At 46.6% G+C, this 16,909-nt stretch overlaps 1 protein-coding gene across 4 annotated transcripts in view; it reads left to right on the plus strand.

Annotated features, from left to right (window-relative positions):
* Positions 1-16,909, plus strand: part of EIF4G3 (eukaryotic translation initiation factor 4 gamma 3) — a 144,481-nt gene that overhangs the window by 28,515 nt on the left and 99,057 nt on the right. For all 4 annotated transcript variants that reach the window (XM_079326426.1, XM_079326427.1, XM_079326429.1 and 1 more), the window contains exon 2: positions 14,845-14,920. In XM_079326426.1, coding sequence (XP_079182552.1) covers positions 14,845-14,920 — 76 coding nt within the window. The remainder of the gene's footprint in view (positions 1-14,844; positions 14,921-16,909) is intronic.

Raw genomic sequence — 16,909 nt, forward strand, 5'->3', positions numbered from 1 at the left:
CCCTTCCAAACACCCTTCTGTGTGTTACAGTCACTGCTTGGATCATACTGCATGTGCTGTTTAGTCAGGGGGCTGTGGAGGGACAGATCCGAAAGGGACAGATCCCAGACATACATCACAGCTTGGCTTGTGACTGTAGCATTCAATTACTGTTTTTAAACATACTGGAGTATTTGCAGGGGTGGGGTTGCAGGATTTGGACCCACTCCATAGAGCAGGATGGGTTTGTGCACTGCTGGACATGGCTCCAGGTGGAAGGGTGCCCTTCCCAAAGTGTCTTTCCAGAGGAGGCAAGAGCTGGCAAGTTCAGGGTGGTATGTAAAACATCTCCTAAAGCTTCAGTGTGCAGATGAACAAATGACACTGAAATGAACTGCTCATTAAAGAATTAGAAGGCTTCAAATCAGGTGGTAGCATAGAGAACAATCTCAGTATTGAAGGGAAGCAGTGGGAAATCTGTTCTCAGATGGTGTTGCTTTCCCCATGTATTTCCTTATTTTTTATGTGGTAAATGCATGGCAAGTTTTGTGTCCTGTCCTGAGGCCTGAATTGCCTTGAGGCTCAAGTGGTCCTTGTGGTGTGTATGTTGGTTCTTGCTCATTTGCTCTGCACCACTTCCTTTCACCTAGACAGACTTCATCCCTCAGGAATAAGTCACATCCTACCAAGATTCACCTCCCTGCCATCTCACATGAAGGACTAAAATAATCCTGGAGAATCACAGGGCTCCTTGTGACTCCAGCTGCTGTGAACATGCCCATTGCTTTACTTCCTTTCTCATAGCTTCAAAATCTTCTTTGGCCCCTCAGGGCCATTCTTCCTTCTCCAACATGACTGTCGTGGAGGTGTGGAAACACGAAGAAGCAGGAAGAAGGGAAGAGTGTGGAGTGTGGGCAGAACCTGGTGTGTAACCATAGACAGTCCCTCTATTGGAGTGCAAGAGGCAAAGCCACAGGGCAGGATGGGGAGTTCTGCCCTGCTGAGAAAGGCCCCGGCCTCTGGTCCACAGAGTGGGCTTTGGGATATTCCAGAGTGCTTTTATGGATGTGGTTTCTTGTTGGGATTAGAGATGTCCCTCTGAGCTGCAGGGAGAAGGGTGGATCTGCTGAATGGGCTGTGTCTGCACTCGTGTCTCAGATGTGATGACCACGTGAGCTTGTGGAGATTTAAATCAGCTCACGGAATCCACGGAAAACTTCACCCAGCCAAGGAAAAAAGTAGTTTTCACTTGAATCACCAGGCTGAGCTGGTTCATCAAGAAATCTTGTGATCCTTAGTCCTTTCTGAGGAACATTATTCCTGCTGAGGGAGGTGGCAGAAGCTGTGTGCAAGGTTGGGCAGCGAGGTTGGTTTGGGATCCCGTGGAAGCTGACCTGTGGCAGCCCAGTGCCTGTGGCAGTGGCAGTGGAAGCACTGTGCCCTTAGGGAGGCATGCCTTGGTTTTCTTCTCTTTTCCCAGGGACACTGGGGCTACCCCATGATCTGGAATTGCTCCCTCTTGCCTCTCTAATTAACAGTGCTCCAGAAGGTTTCTAAGCAACACTCCACGGAAGTGGAGGGTGCAAGAAGAAGATCAGCTTTTAGATCTACAGCTTATAACACCTTTGAAGTCTGTTTCTTTCCTTACCTGGCCCAGGCATGGATGGACAGAGGAATTGGAGGATGGAGGACTTGGGCTTTTCCCCATTTTTTTCTGGTTCTAATCTGGGATTGTCCCTTGTGTTTTGAAAGCATGAGATGTGCAATGTAAGAGCCATGTAAAATAGTAACAGCCACTGACTTCAGTCACTGGCACAATAAATTATTATTATTGTTGTTATTATTAGAATTAATATTATTACTTTCATTTTACTTGAGTAGACTGATGAAAATTTTTGGTTTTGGAAGGGGGTAACTAGGTGAGGTGGCATTATATAGGTAGGCAGTCTGCTGGCTGACACTAAAAGGGATTTTATTTTTGTCAGGGCCACAGAAATAAGTATTTCCATGGCAGGGGAGCTTCTGAGCTTTGTCTCATTTCAGGGAGTAGCAGGGGTGCAATAATTGCATAAAAATCTTCTAATTAAAATAAGCAGCTGAGCTATTTAGGCTTGTGAACTGCCACTAAAATACTAATTATTTTGAGATGTGAGAACATCTGGAAAAGCTGCTTCTTCAGGAATCATGAAGGTTTCTCCTGTTTAAATCAAGTTCATGCTTTATATAGAAGCCCAAAATAGTGTGGGCTGGGAGGAACCTTGAATCTCATCCAGTTCCACCCCCCTGCCACGGGCAGGGACACCTTCCAGTATCCCAGGTTGCTCCAAGCCCCGTCCAGCCTGGCCTTGTTTTGTGTCTGGAGCAGCTGACCCAGGAGCTGCTGCTCCTCCAGCATTTTCAATAGGAGACCTCCTGCCTTTGTGAGAATGGGCAGATGTTTGGATCGTCTCAGGGCACAGAAAGTGATTTAGCAGCTGCTGCCAACTACAAGAATAATTTTAGAAGAAATGCCAATGCCTGGTCAACTGAAAGCCTGTTACTCAGTTTGGATGATTTTAACATTTGTATCTGTATTTACAGCTTCTACATTGTTCATTGCTGGTGTGGTCAAGTCTGGTCAGCCCCTAGGGGACAGTGCAGGGCAAGGGTAGCTTGGTGGCTTTTCTCTAATTGGGAAGGGCAAAACTAAAAGCTGTTTGTTATTTCCTTTATCTTACTGAGGTCTTTTTATCCCTGGTGCTTCCAGACGAGTGAGCTGCTGCTTTTGGGGTGGGTTGTGCTCCTAGAAGAGATGCACATGGGTATGGGGAACAGCATCTTCAAAAATCCCCTTGTGGCCTCAAGTCAGAGTATTACTTGGGTAGATGTGTGGTTATGGTGTATATATATATATATATATATATATATATATATATATACACGTACGTGGTATATATGGCACTGCTTCAACTAATTCCTGAGGGTGTGTACCTGCTCCTTCTTTCCCAGTCTCATCAAACCTCCATCCTCTAATTAAGTCCTCTAGACTTGCCCTGATTTGTGAAGCTGGTGGTTCTCGTGCTGTGAATTCAAGTACTGAAGGTACTATGGGAATCACAGAATCACGAGGTTGGAAGAGACCTTATAAAATCATTAAGTCCACGCCCCAACACCTCAACTAACCCATGACACTGAAGTGCCACATCCAGTCTTTTTTTAAACACATCCAGGCATGGTGACTCCATCCCTGGGCAGACAATTCCAGTATTTTATCATTCTTTCAGTAAAAAACCTTCTCCTAATATCCAACCTGAATTTCCCTTGGTGCAGCTTGAGACTCTGTCCTCTCATTCTGCCAGTGCTACCTGGAGAAGGAGACCAACCCCCACCTGAGCACAGCCACCTTTCAGGGAGCTGTAGAGAGGGGTAAGGTCACCTCTGAGTCTCCTTTTCTCCAGGATAAACACCCCCAGCTCCCTCAGTTGTTCCTCACATGGTTTGTGTTCCAAGCCCCTCACCAGCCTTGCTGCCTCCACTGGACCCGCTCCAGTGTCTCAATGTCCTTCCCAAACTGAGGGGCCCAGAATTGGACACAGTAAAGAAAATTATTTCTTAAGGGGGATTTGCTTGGTTCTCATTTGGGAGTGCAGAAAAACTCTGGAAAAGCATCTGATTCAGCAGTGCAATTTTACTGGAGAAAAGGAGGCTCAGAGGGGACTTTCTGGCTCTCCAGAACTTCTGACAGGAGGGGACAGCCAAGAGGGGGGGGTCAGACTCTGTTCCCAGGGAACAAGGGACAGGATGAGGCGTGGTTCAGGTTGGATACTGGGAAAATCTCTTCACTGAAAGGTTGGTCAGGCACTGGCACAGGCTGCTCAGGGCAGTGGTGGAGTCCCCAGTTCTGGAAGTGTTAAAAAAAAATGTGGATGTGGCACCTGGGGGTATAGTTAATGATGAACACATCAGTCCGTGATCTTGAAGGATTCCATGATTCTAATATTCAGGATCATTGGGTTATGTTCAGATCTGCCTTGGCAGCTGCCATTACTGCTGGGGTTACTGCATCCCACAGTCCTGTGCAGTGATTGCTTAGAGAATCTACACCAGGAAGCATTTTATGGGTCAGCCTTCCCCTGGGTGACAGCTTAATCCTCCATCTCCTCTCCATCCATGCCTGCAGGATCCTGGCCTTTTGATTACACCTTCCTGACAGTAATTTTCCTCTGATGCCACGTGACAGCTTACAGGTGCCATGGGTGCCTACCCTTGCCCTCAGGAGCCTTGGGAGCAGAGGCTTGTCTGTTCCCTTGTTTCTGCTAGGAACTGCCTAGGGATAGGTCTAAGAGCATCCAGCTGCTGCAGCTTCTTTCTTTGCCAATCAGCTCATCCCCTGAAAGGAACATAGGGCTGGATTTGGAGTTTTAAAAAGCAAAATGAAAGGTTTGAGAGGAAGGACTGAGTAATGGGAAGTTGCTGTGTCATGAGGAGGGAACAGCTTAAAAGCTGATTTCATCAGGAACTGTAGTGATGGGATAAGGAGTTATGGGTTCAAATTGAAATAGGAGAAATTTAGGTTAGATAAATAGAAGAAATTCTACTGTGTGAAGGTGATGTGCCCCTGGCAAAGGTTACTGTGGCATCCCCATCCCTGGAAGTATCCAGTGCCAGGTTGGATGTGACTTGGAGCAACCTGGGAGAGTAGAAGGTGCCCCTGCCCATGGCAGGGAGTGAACTTGGGTGATCTTTAAGGTCCCTTCCAACCCAACCCATTCCATGATTTCCTTTCCCATTGTCCTGCTGTTTTGGAAACCTCAGTATTTTTTTGACCCACAGACCTCCCTGTCAGCCAGAAGTGGCTTCTCCAAGAACATCACCCCAACTTTGGTAGCAGGGTAACGAAGATCTTACCTAGGGCATGTTGGATGTGATTTATTTGCACACATGGCTGGTGCCTGGGGAAGTGCAGCTCCTCTTAAGCAGCAACAGGGAAATGCAGGTTTTCTTTCCCTGCTTTACATGCCTATGAATCACCTGTAAATGTGCATTTACACATTATAAATCTTTACAAACACACTCTGGTTGCTCTGACTCTGTGTTTTGATCACTTGATACTTGTTTTAAGAAATAAGGGAATGATGTCTTGGTGTAGAACTTAAGATGACAAAGAAAAATCCAGGTTTGCCTTTAATACGTGGATGTAAAGAGCAGGAGCACCAAAATCCTTCATTCCCATGCCTTGGCTCTCTCCTTGGTCAGAAAGCAAAGAAAAGCTTAATCACTGCTGAGAGCAGCACAGCTCCAGCAGAGATCTGTAGTAATTTCATCGAATTTTAGGAGGTGTTTAGCCCTGTATCACGTGACATGAGCCCAGCTTCCTGCCCTGCCTGGGTCTTTGAGGCTGTTTTTGGGGTCCAGCTGCTCTGAGCTGGCTGAGTGTGTGCGCTGCTGGTGTAACACAACTCCGCTTCCTATTTATTTGGTTCATTTTGGAGTTCAGGCCTCATCTAGAATATGTCTATGGGATGTTGGCCCACCATATTACTCTGTAACTCAGAGACCATTCTCCAGAACTCAGCTGGAGTCTCCAGAGCTCACCTTGTTGAGCTTTTTCCCTGCCCTTATATTTTAGTCTGTTTATAAGGTGTCTGCCCTGGGGTTGTGGCTAGACATCCGTGAGGAATCGCTTGGATCAGCAGGGTCTGTTGAAAGACAAATAGGGTTGCTCCAGGTTCCTGAGCATTGCCTGTTTCCTACTGCCTAATGGGAGTTTCAATTAACATGGACAAGTACAATCATAAATAACCCTCTTAAAATTAATGGAATTTTAAGGCTACATCGACACATTCCCCTCTGCCTCTCTGTGGCAATGCCATGATTTCCAGCTGAAGGGAGCTGATGAGATGTATTGACTTTTTCATTTCTTAGAATAGTCCATATATTTTGATAATAAAATGTGAATTGAAAACATATGGAAGTGGCTGGTGTTTTATGGAGAAAAGAGGACAAGTCAGCTGGCTAGAAGTTGTCTGTAGCTGAGCAAGAGATGCTCTCCTGGCACATTGTTCACCTTGCTACCTGAGCTGACACAGGCATGACCCAGAGACCCTCTGTGGCTTTTTTTTTTTTTTTTGGTAATTCCTAATACTTCACAGCTTGGTTAAAACCTGGATTTAACCTTATTCAGGCTGTGCTGTGAACACTTCTGAGAGCATTAAAAATACACCTCAAGGTTCACAGTTACAGAAATACTCCATGCGTTGTCTCCAGCCCTGTCCCCCACCCACCAACACCCTGCTTTGAGGAAAATCTCAGCAGGATTAGCAGGGTTTAGACACGGTTTCTTCCACCCCAAACAACCTTTCTAGGTCTCAGCTGAAAATAGCCAGTTTGCCTCCATGCTGAGGTTGCTGAGGAGGGAGACAGAGATGAACTAACAAAATCGGGTTGCCCTTAGAAACGCATTTGTATCGGGCAGGAGAATTGATTGGGGTTTTCTGGCGTTTGCTTGGGTGTGGATCTTGCCAGCCCCCAGGACTCTCTGCATGGGAGGAGATGTGTGGGGTGAGGCGAGATCTGGGGTGATTTAGTGCGGGTGAGCTGCTTAATTTAGAGATGTAAAACTGAGCCTGGAAGTAATGGACTCTAGCTAATTAGGTGCTTGTCTGCAGGTGGAACTATTGCAGCTGGTGCTCCCAATATTGCTGGTTTGTATCTGAAAGCATCGTGGAATCAGTGGGATGCTGGGAATACTGGGAATAATTTGCAACAAATGAGTTTTCTTTCTGTTACCTTCTCCTAGCCCCCAGCTTTCCTTTGGCATTCCCGTTTGGCTTCACTGTGAGATTATCACACATGGACCAAAGACAGAAGGGAAAGGATGAGGAGAAATGGGCTTTTTATGCAGGCAGATACTGACAGGACAAAGAGGAATGGCTTTCCACTGCCAGAGGGCAGGGATAGATGGCATACTGGACAGAAACTCTTCCTTATGAGGATGGGGAGACCTTGGCACAGGTTACACAGGGCAGCTGTGGCTGCCTCACCCCTGGCTGAGTCCAAGGCCAGGTTGGATAGGGCTTGGGGCTGGGATAATGGAAGGTGTTCCTCCCCATGGCAGGGGTAGGACTGGATGAGCTTTGAGGACCCTCAGAACCCAAACCAGTCTGGGCTTCTGGAGTGTTTTGTGGAATGGATATTTAAAGTGATATAAGTTGGAGGATTTGGAGATGTGCTGGGGTATAAGCAGGGCATTCATTGTGGCTTTGGCTGCTGAGACAGATGGGCTGGGAATATGTTGGGACCTGCCAACACCCGCGTCCACAGAGTCCCGAAACACGTCGGGACTTCCATAGGGAGAGGAGCAGGAACCTGGATAGTGACAGGATTCTGGGGGCAAGAGAGGGATGGCACGCTGTTCAGTGAGCATTCAAAGGTCACATTTGCCTTTCAAGCTGCAATTTGTGGCCCTGGAAAGCTTGTTTTCTGACAGGCATTGAGGTTCATTGGGATTTGTGTGCCCTTTCTCTTTGGAAAGCTCTCCCTGTTCCCATTCAGCTCCGTGCAAGTGCAGCTCGGGGGACATTGTGTGGCAGACAGCAGGGAAAGGCAGTGTTTGGGATTATCTGGAGGCTGATGCTGAGATTAATGATACATAATTAGGTAAAAAGCTCAAGATGTATTTCATGGCAAGTTTTGCTGGGATAAGCAGGGAAAGCCTCGCTGTGATATTTGGATCCAGACAGAGGTTGGGGAGGATGATTTAATGAGGATCACATAATCTCACAGGGATGGACAGGATGGTAACTTCCAGCTGTCATCTCAGAGTTTGGTTGGGGAGCAAGGGACGAGTCCTGCAGTCAGGGATTTTGAACAAGGAAATAAAGGAGTGGTGAAACATCAACAGTGTTTATGTAGGTGCATTTCTGGTACAAAAGGAGAAGATAAATACCTTATTTAAGGTTTTGTTCCAAGTATAAAATAGCCTATTAACAAGAATTTAAAGAGAGTTCAGTGATGCAGTTTAATATACAAAATACATGAAGGATTAAAGAGGTTGTTTGTACAAACACTTCATTGATCTACTTAAAATTTATGTGTCTGATAAATGGCAGTCAGGCTGTGAGCATTGACTACACATGTGGCACTAAGGAGCTTTATACCAGGCCATAAAACGTTGGAACAAGCTTAATATTGGCTTTTGCCATCGGATCCTTCTGGGTATAAGTTGTTCTGGAAAGTGGCAGACGCTGGAGGTTTGCATCTCTTGATGGGGATGATGTACTGCTCCATTAAAAATTTCAGTACTTGTAAGCCATGAATCCCATTTTTTTGCAAACACTTTCTATTGTGTTTCTCTGTTTTTAAAACATTTTACTTGCCAGAAATAGTCCTTAGATAAGTGCACATGCCAGCAAAAATTATACCTGTTTTTCCCTAGTATAGTTACAATAAACACCAAACACCAATGCCCTGCTGGAGCTTGACCTGTGGTATAGTCAGGGCTCAGAGTTGTGCTTTGTTTTGACATCCCATCACATTGTACAAGAGCAGTTGCATCCAGCTGAGAAAATGGAGATAAAAGCACTCTTTTCATAAACAGGCCACCTCACTACTTTGAGACTCAGCTGAAAGGCATGAACCCCTTGTTGGGAATCCACTAGCAAAAAACCCCTGAACAGACAAAAAACCCACCCAAACACACCCTAAAATAAAACACAGTCTCTGCAAGGATGGGAGATGGGATATGTCGTTGGATGGAGGCAGGGGAGTGGTTATGGAGGGTCAGCATTCTATTAGGTGTGGTCTTCAAATGTTTTCCAAAGTCCTTGAATTATGTTGATCTTGATTTTTGTACTATTAATTATCTTTCATCTATTATAATCAAGAGTATCTCAGCTGTGAAGGGCCAGGGTGCTTGAGTCCTGTAACCTGAAAATGTGAGGATGACAGGGAATGGGGGAAATCAGCATGGGCCTCTGTAATTAGGGACTAGGTTCTGCAAATTCAAGGAGGATTGGATTATTGTCACCTAGGCAACATCAATCCTGCCTTTACCTAAGTTTGGAGATACTTTGTAACCTGAATTTTGTTTTTCTTTGCAAGAAGTCAGTTCAGTTGTCATATTTCAGCATGGAGAGATGACGACACTGTTTTGATCTTACATACTTTAATTTTTACCTGGTAATGTGTCACTTGGTGAAGTTTGCTTTGGGATATTGTTGTTTTGTCTTCTAAAGGCTGTAGTTTGCTTTGCCAGCATTCCTTCCTCAGGCTTCTGAAACCTGGTCTCTCAAAAGAGGGATTGATTTTGAAGGGAAAATTGATTGCTGAAGTAGTTACTAAGTAAAGGGGTGTTTGGGAGTAGCGAGATGAAAGCTGAGGGGAAACAAGCTGCAAAATTTCCTGCTGAGGAGTTTATGCTGCGATTTAATTCTTCTAATAGGGAGCACTGATGCTTTCTGAGCTCATTCATTGCCATGCAGCTTTCCAAACCACTCTGTGCTGTGGGGTAGTTCATCTTTTTCCCTTATCCTTTTCTTTATAAGCTTGGCTGGATTATTATCCCATATCAACTTGCTAAGAGGAGAATGATGCTGCCTCCCATCCCTTTTCTGCGCAGCATGAAAACTGGGGAATCAGTGAGACTGCAGCTGCGTTGGTGTGTTCGGGTACCAAACCCCACAGAATCCCCTTGTGCTGCCTCTTTAAGAGCTTGAGCTCTGCCTGCACAGGGATGGGCAGGAAGAGCTCCGAAGCCAGCCCAGCGTGGCACGGATTGGATGGGGCTGTGATGTGCCTGTGATGGGATGGGACTGTGATGGGATGGGGCCACGGTGGGATGTGGCTGTGATGGGATGGGGCCATGGATGATGGATGCAGGGAGAGGATGCAGTGCTGAGCCGGCTCGCAGCCAGAGCTCTCTGGGGTCTCCCTGACAGAGCTCTCTGGGATCTTTCTGCCAGAACCCTCTGGGATCTCACTGCTAGAGCTCTCTGGGATCTCACTGCCAGAGCTCCCTGGATCTCACTGCTGCAACTCTCTGGGATCTCACTGCCAGAACTCTCTGGGATCTCTCTGCTAGAGCCCTCTGGGATCTCACTGCCAGAGCTTTCTGCCAGGTAGGACTGAGTGCACTGAACAAAAGGCTTGATCCCACAAGTGAAGGATGGTGTAGCTGGGAAGGATGGGATGATACCAGGGAAGCTGCAGCTACTGTGACTGGCAGCTTTTCCCTTTGAACCTTTTCAGAGCCATGTGGTTTCCCAGCTGGCTCAATGAAGTGTTGCTGCTGTTGGGATGTTCACCTCCTGCATTTTAATTGTATGATGAATAGAGAAGAGGCTGCAGAGGAGAAACATGTTCCTGGAAAGCTCCCTGCCGTTACATCCTTGCATGCTTGGAGGGGTTTTATAGATTGCTTATACCAAAATGCTGAAAGAAATGCTCAAATTTGATGTGGTTTCTTGCCCTTCTGCTATCTGGTTTGACAGTTTTTCCTTACGATTTTTAATGCACAGTTTTGGTACAAGCAGGGACACGTGGGGATTATATAACCCTGGGGAAGCCGGTGAGAGACTGGCTCCGTTTCTGGGCAGGGATGAAAATCAGGAGTTCTGGAATGGTTTTTTTGAAGGTGTTTGCATAGGTGCCCGTGGGTGGTTTTTTTCCTGGGAAAAGGTGCTTTCTCTGAGCTGTGAGCTGGAAGGGAAGGAGAGGCCAGTGGTGCTTGGAGTAAAATGGTTGTTAGTTGCTGAAATGAACTTAGGTGAGAAGCACCATATGAGGGAAAATGAATCCATTTTGGGAGAAAATGGAATAATATTCTTTCCGTCTTCCTACAATCTCGGTGGAGCAGAGAAACCTGTACAAATTCCTGCTGGAGGGGCTGATTTTGGTGTGTGTTTCCAGGTCTGTAACAGCACATGGAGATCTCACAGAATTGCTGTTCTGTAGTATGATTGGAACAAGCAGAGAAATGTGATACAAGGAGGAGATTTCTGCAAGGGATTCCTGCTGGCTGTAATTTCACTCAGCATTTGGCAGTGTCACTGGTTGCTCCAGCAACTCCAGGCTGGTTTTTCTTTCCTTAATCACTTTACAGAGCAGTCAGATATTCTCCTCTCCTCGGAGTGTGGCCATGGCTGCCTAATTAAGAGAGATCCTCCTCTTTTAGGGAGATTTTTGGTTTCCAGAAAAATTCTATTTGGTTTCCAGCCGACGTTCCTTCTCCAAAGGAACTGTAATAGCTGTAATAGCTAGGTCTGTAATAGCTCCTGAAATTCCCTAGCTTGTAATCACTACTGCAGCCAGATGGGGACTAGGTAGAACTCCCATTGCATCTGTGCCTGCATTTATGAATCTGCCAGAAGTATCTCACTTAGGTGAGATTTTGAATATATATTTATGAGTTAGCGAGCAGAATCCAGTGCTGGTACTGCCAGAGTTGCTGTCCTTCTCCTGGATCCTGGCATGATGCTGATGGAGCAGGGAGAGCTCTGAGGATTCATTCAGCCTGACATGAGCAAAGCAGAGACTGCAGTTCTACTTTACCAATCTTAATGGTGCTTTAAGAGGTTCTTCTTGGATTTAACAGGGTCTCTCCTCCTTCATTGCTCTCCTTGTCTTTTCTCCCTGTGGAAGGAGCTCTGAAAACAATGTGAGGTTTCAATTTTCTTTGCTTTTTGCCCCTGCTGCCCCCCCTGCCCTCCCCCACCCTGGGTGATTTTGGAGCATGGTGGCACAAATCTGTGGTGTGTGTGGCAGGATATAGGGCAGGAGGAGGGAGAGGAAGAGGAGGGCACAGAATGCTCCTGAATTGGATCTCAGCATGGCAGGGCAGTAACATGAAAGAGCTGCCTGAATTACTCAAGGTGTCCTGGTCTTCCTGGCCGGGGTGAATCCAGTGCTGCAATGAGGTTGGGCTGGCTGGACTTTGAACTCCTGCACTTGCCTGGGTGTGCTGGGGCAGCCCAAGGGCAGCGATCCCAAGGCTTGTGCTGCATTCTGGGATGTGCAGCCCCAGTGGCATCAAAATCTGTGTGTAGAGCAGATGAGTGAGTGCCCTGGGGGTGGTGTGGGTGTGAATGTGCATGTGAATGATGCTGCTGAATGAGGTTCTGCTTCCCACCTGCCTGCCCTGACCTGTTCACCTTCCTTGGTGGAGTATCCATGCTGTCACTTAATCCATTCCCAGGAGAAGAGTGTCATCAGCACGAATCGTGATGAACTTTGCTGTCACCCTGGCTCACTTCTCCCACATAACAGCAGCTGTTATCCCAGGACAGGCTCCTTTGGCAAGTGGAGGGAGAGGGAAGTTGGTGATTTCCACTGGGGAGAAACAAGTTCCAAGAAGCTTGGTGGGAACCAGGAGCCTTTCCACTTGCCCAGCTCCTCTCAGGGAAGCTGGAATCTCTCCACTAGTCCAGCTCCTCTCCGGGAAGCAAGAACCTTTCTATTTGCTCAACTTCTTGCAGCGAGTCAGTCTGTGGATGCCACAACTTGGATATTGGAAATAATTGCTTTCTCCAGCCTTATTTCATTAAGGCTTACTGGAATTTAAGGTGTTTTGTTCATATCAGTCTTGTGTCTAGGTCAAATCCTTTGGCAAAAAGGACTTAAAAAGTTTCTTCTGGATGGGACAAGAATCATCCCTTTCTAGGAGAGATCTTAAACAGTGACTCCAAAATCTGCAAATCCATCTAAACTGCTCCTTCCTCCAGGTAGCTCTTCCTGGGTGCAAAAAGAGTGGTTGCTCTGCTCAAAGGAGATTATTTCCTCCTGACTTATATAAGTTCTAAAATAAGAATATAAATCCCAACCTTGTCAAGGATGAAACCGTTTTTCCAAACTCAGGAGTGATCCCTTTTGAAGCAACGATTGCTTCAATGAATTGCCAGGAGTGCCTGCAGGGGAAAAATCTCAGCTGTGACACAAGGGGGGCAGCTCCATCCTGGGCCTCAGGCTGTCATCCCTGTCATAGGGATGTTCCGGGGGAGAGGGAATAGTGCTACAGCAGGAAATTTGAGTTTTCTTTCCATCTTCCACTGTGTTTTTACTCTTTCTCAGATTTTTGCTTTTTTGTTGTTGTTTTCCAAAACCTGGGGGTGAATGCAAGGTCCTTGGGATGAAGGCTGGGAGTAACTCTGTTGAAGTTTGTGACAAATCTTATTGCTGTTTGGCTAGATCAGGGTTTTAAATCCCATTTGGTTGTTAAAAACCTCTCTGTTCATCAAATGACACTGCTTGGGCCTGAGCTGGCAGATGAGCCTTAGAGCCTGCAAACAAATTCTTTCCATTGTTTAAAAAAGGCAGGAAGAGATGTAGGGTGAATGAGCAGCAGCCTGGGCACCAGCAGGGCTGGATCCTGTTCCTGGTTCTCCTGCCCTGGAGCTGGCCCTGGGCTGTCCCTTGTCACCTGCCAGGGTGACAGACCAGGGCCTCCCTGCAAAAGTGTTGCAAAGGTCAGGGCTGGGCTCTTCCCAGTATAATCCCATCAAGCAGCTTTTTATTGTGTCTGGTGCTCAAACATTAAATATATAGCAAAACTGAGAAGTTTTAGAGCAATTTCTGAGCCTGTTTGGTGAGGAGGAGCTTTTCAGTGATGAGTTCAGAGCCAGAGCAGAGTGAGATTGTGAATTTAACTCTGTGTTTCTGATGCTGTAAATTTGCCTCAGCACTGCTGGAGGAGGAGCTGATCCAGCTGGGATGTGCTGTGAGCAGTTGACAGGGGCAGAGCAGATTGTGTCTGAACAGTCCTTACTTCAGCCTTAACTTTTGATCCATTTTAAGTGGAATAGTTGGGATTGTGGAGCTTGGGGTGGCTGTTGAGTTGTGTCAGTGCTGGCAGGGACTGTCCTGTCACTGTGATGGTCATCCCTGCAAATCTTTGGGCAGCAGCCTTAATCTGGGGATCAAACTTGGGGTGCAAAGAAATTTTGACTCAAACTAATCTCAGAATTTAACTTAGCAATGTGTTTTTCCTTGTTAGAATAAAACTAAGAAGTGTTGTAATGACTTTATTTTATTTTCAAGTATCCCACCATGTTAACACATAAGGTCTGTGTTCTTCCATGTATGCAAGAATCTCAATTGATCCACCTGTTTTCATTTCCCATGAAACTTTGGTGTGTAAAATATAAACAGCAAAAAGGTGAAATCCAATTATGGCATTTAGGAAAATTTTTCAGCAAGTGCCTTTTCTGTGACAGTGGGCATTGGGTATTGTCTAGATCTGTATGAGGCCACAAAGTTACCCAAGTCAAGCTTTTTTATTCTTATGGATCCCTGTATCCCCCTGTTTTATTCCACAAATAAACCAGATGCTGTTGAGGGGGGGCGGGGGGATGTGCATAGTTTTTTTCCCTTTTTTTTTCCAGTTCTATTTCCACAATGCCTTTACAATTAAGACAACTCTAGCAATTGGCCTTTAAGTCACCCTGCAGCAGCTCCTCAAAAGCTCCCATCCCCCTGACAGCCCTTTATTTTGGTGGGTGGATGAGGAAAGGAGTCACTGGGTGAAGAGAGGCAAACAAGGAAACAATTCCAGCAGGAATCCTGCGTGGTTAGCAGAACAGGAGCTGCCATTGTCCAGCAGGGCCCTGCTGATTGCAGGGTTTGTCTGCTGAATGCTGGGGGCCTGTGGCTTCCAGGGTTTTTCCCTTTCACATAAAAGCAGAGGCGGGGGACGCTCTTGCCAGGCCCAAGGTTTTGGGGGTTATTTGCCAGGAGTTTGTGTTGGTTCCCTCTTCCCTACTGTGGGAGCAGCTGCCTCTGGAGCCGCGGGAGATCCTGAAGGATCCGAGCTGCCAGCCTGGGGTGGGTGTCCCTGGGGTGTCCTCAGCACAGCCCTGCCTTCCATGCTGCTTTCCTTGACTCGCTGTGTTGCAGAATCCCCCGAGGTCCTGTCCAGCAGCCCCTGGAGGATCGGATCTTCACTCCCACCGTCTCGGCTGTGTACAGCACTGTGAGTATCTGCTGGGGCTCGGGCAGTGTGAGGGGATCACAGGCTGTGCAAAGCCCCAGTGCAGCCAGAAACTGCACTTAGAAATCATGCACTGCAGAAAATGCAACTTCTTTTTGCCCTCTCAAACGGTGCTCAAAAAGATTCTCTCAGTTGTGTGTGAGTAGAAAAAGGAGGGGATCCCTTCTGGTTCTCCACCACTCCCTGACAGGAGGGTGCAGCCAGTTGGGGGTCAGGCTCTGCTCCCAGGAAACAAGGACAGGACAAGGGGACACAGCCTCAATTTGTGCCAAGGGAAGTTCACACTGGATATTGGGAAAATCTCTTCACTGAAAGCATGCTCAGACATTGGCACTGGCTGCCAGGGCAGCGGTGGAGTCACATCCCTGGAAGTGTTCAAAAGTTGTGTGGATGTGGCACCTGGGGACAGGGTTGGGTGGGCATTGGGATATTGGTTGAACACTGGGCTTGGTCTTTGAGGTCCTTTCCAACCTTAGTTATGGTTTTATGAAGAACCTTCTTGTGTTTCATGGGAATAACAAAGGAAGAAATCTTTGGAGGACTTGTGGGTCCACTGCTGTTTTTAAGTGTCCCTAGTTTTATTTAACATATTGGAGAGTAGGTTTTCCCAACAGTGTCATTGGAACACTGGGACAGTATTTTGGCCATATTTTCGCTTGGGTGGCTCCATCTCTTTCCCCTACATCTCACAGACTGATTTTTTTGTGGACTATTGGCTTCACATTTCTAACCTTCTTATGAGAAAAATAATCAAGAAAGATTTGTTTTCACTTGAAACATTCCAGTGCACAGAAGAAGAAATATTTTGATAGTAAATAGAATATTTGGGATGGCTGCATTTGGCTCACTGTCCTAGATGATTGCTTATGTATAATATTGATTATTGTAGAAATTCAGTGTAGAAACAGTGATGCTTATTTGTGAACATGATAGTCTTTTCCCTTTATTCACTTCTTTTTTTCCAGTGGTAATAGCTGGAAGCCTGGGGTTATTTATAAGCTTTGCTAAATCAGCACAGCCCTGGGAAAGTCATATTTTGCTTTTCTGGTTGGGGTAGTGCAAATATTTTTAATGCCAAAAAACCTTGCTTTTAAGCTGCTCTTTTAATTATTTGGAAAACAGGAAGAAAAGCTGTAGATGGGATAAATTCTCTGTGTTTTATGCAGGAACATAAGCTGCTCATAGAGCAAAATAAGCTGCTGTGCAAGGTTTTCTCCTTCTCTGTTTGCAGGAGTGACTGGGAATGGGGTTCTTGCCTCTGGCTCCCTGGGGGCACCTGGAGATCTCTTGCCCAGAGCAGCTGGATCCCTGGATCTCTGGCAGTGTCCAAGGCCAGGTTGGGCTCTGGGTTTGCAGCTGCCTAGGATGGTGAAAGGTGTCCCTGCCCATGGCAGGGGTGGAACAGGATGAGGAGGATTGAAGTCCCTCCTAATCCAAACCATTCCATGATAATTCAACAATGATGATGATGATGATATTTAGCCCTTCCCTTTTTTGGGTTGTAGAGGAGTTTTGTGATGCCTCCTCTACTACTGCTGTCAGGATTTCTATGATAAGCTCTGGGCAGGATTAAAGGTAGAAGTGCTGCCAAGTGCCCCTTGGTCCTAGAAATGCAGCGGCTCAGGTGGCTGTAGTGGCAGAAGTACTCAGGTGTGGCCATGGGTGCTGTGGTGGCCAGGGAGCCATGGGTTCCCATCCAGGTGAGTTGGAATGGTTGGGATACAGCTCTGACAAGTGAAGATTTTGAGGCTTGTGGCATTGACAGCAGTGAATCAACAAACCTGAGCTGCAGGTTCTGCACACTCTCTGTTCTCAATATCTGATACAGAAACGTTTGTGTGCAGAAAAGCAAAACCAAAAGAACAAATTGAGAAGAAATTCCTCCCTGGGAGAGTGGTGAGGCCCTGGCACAGGGTACCCAGAGCAGCTGTGGCTGCCCCATCCCTGGCAATGTCTAAGGCCAGGTTGGAT

Source organism: Erithacus rubecula, assembly GCF_903797595.1.
Source record: "Erithacus rubecula genome assembly, chromosome: 24".
Lineage (NCBI taxonomy): Eukaryota > Metazoa > Chordata > Aves > Passeriformes > Muscicapidae > Erithacus > Erithacus rubecula.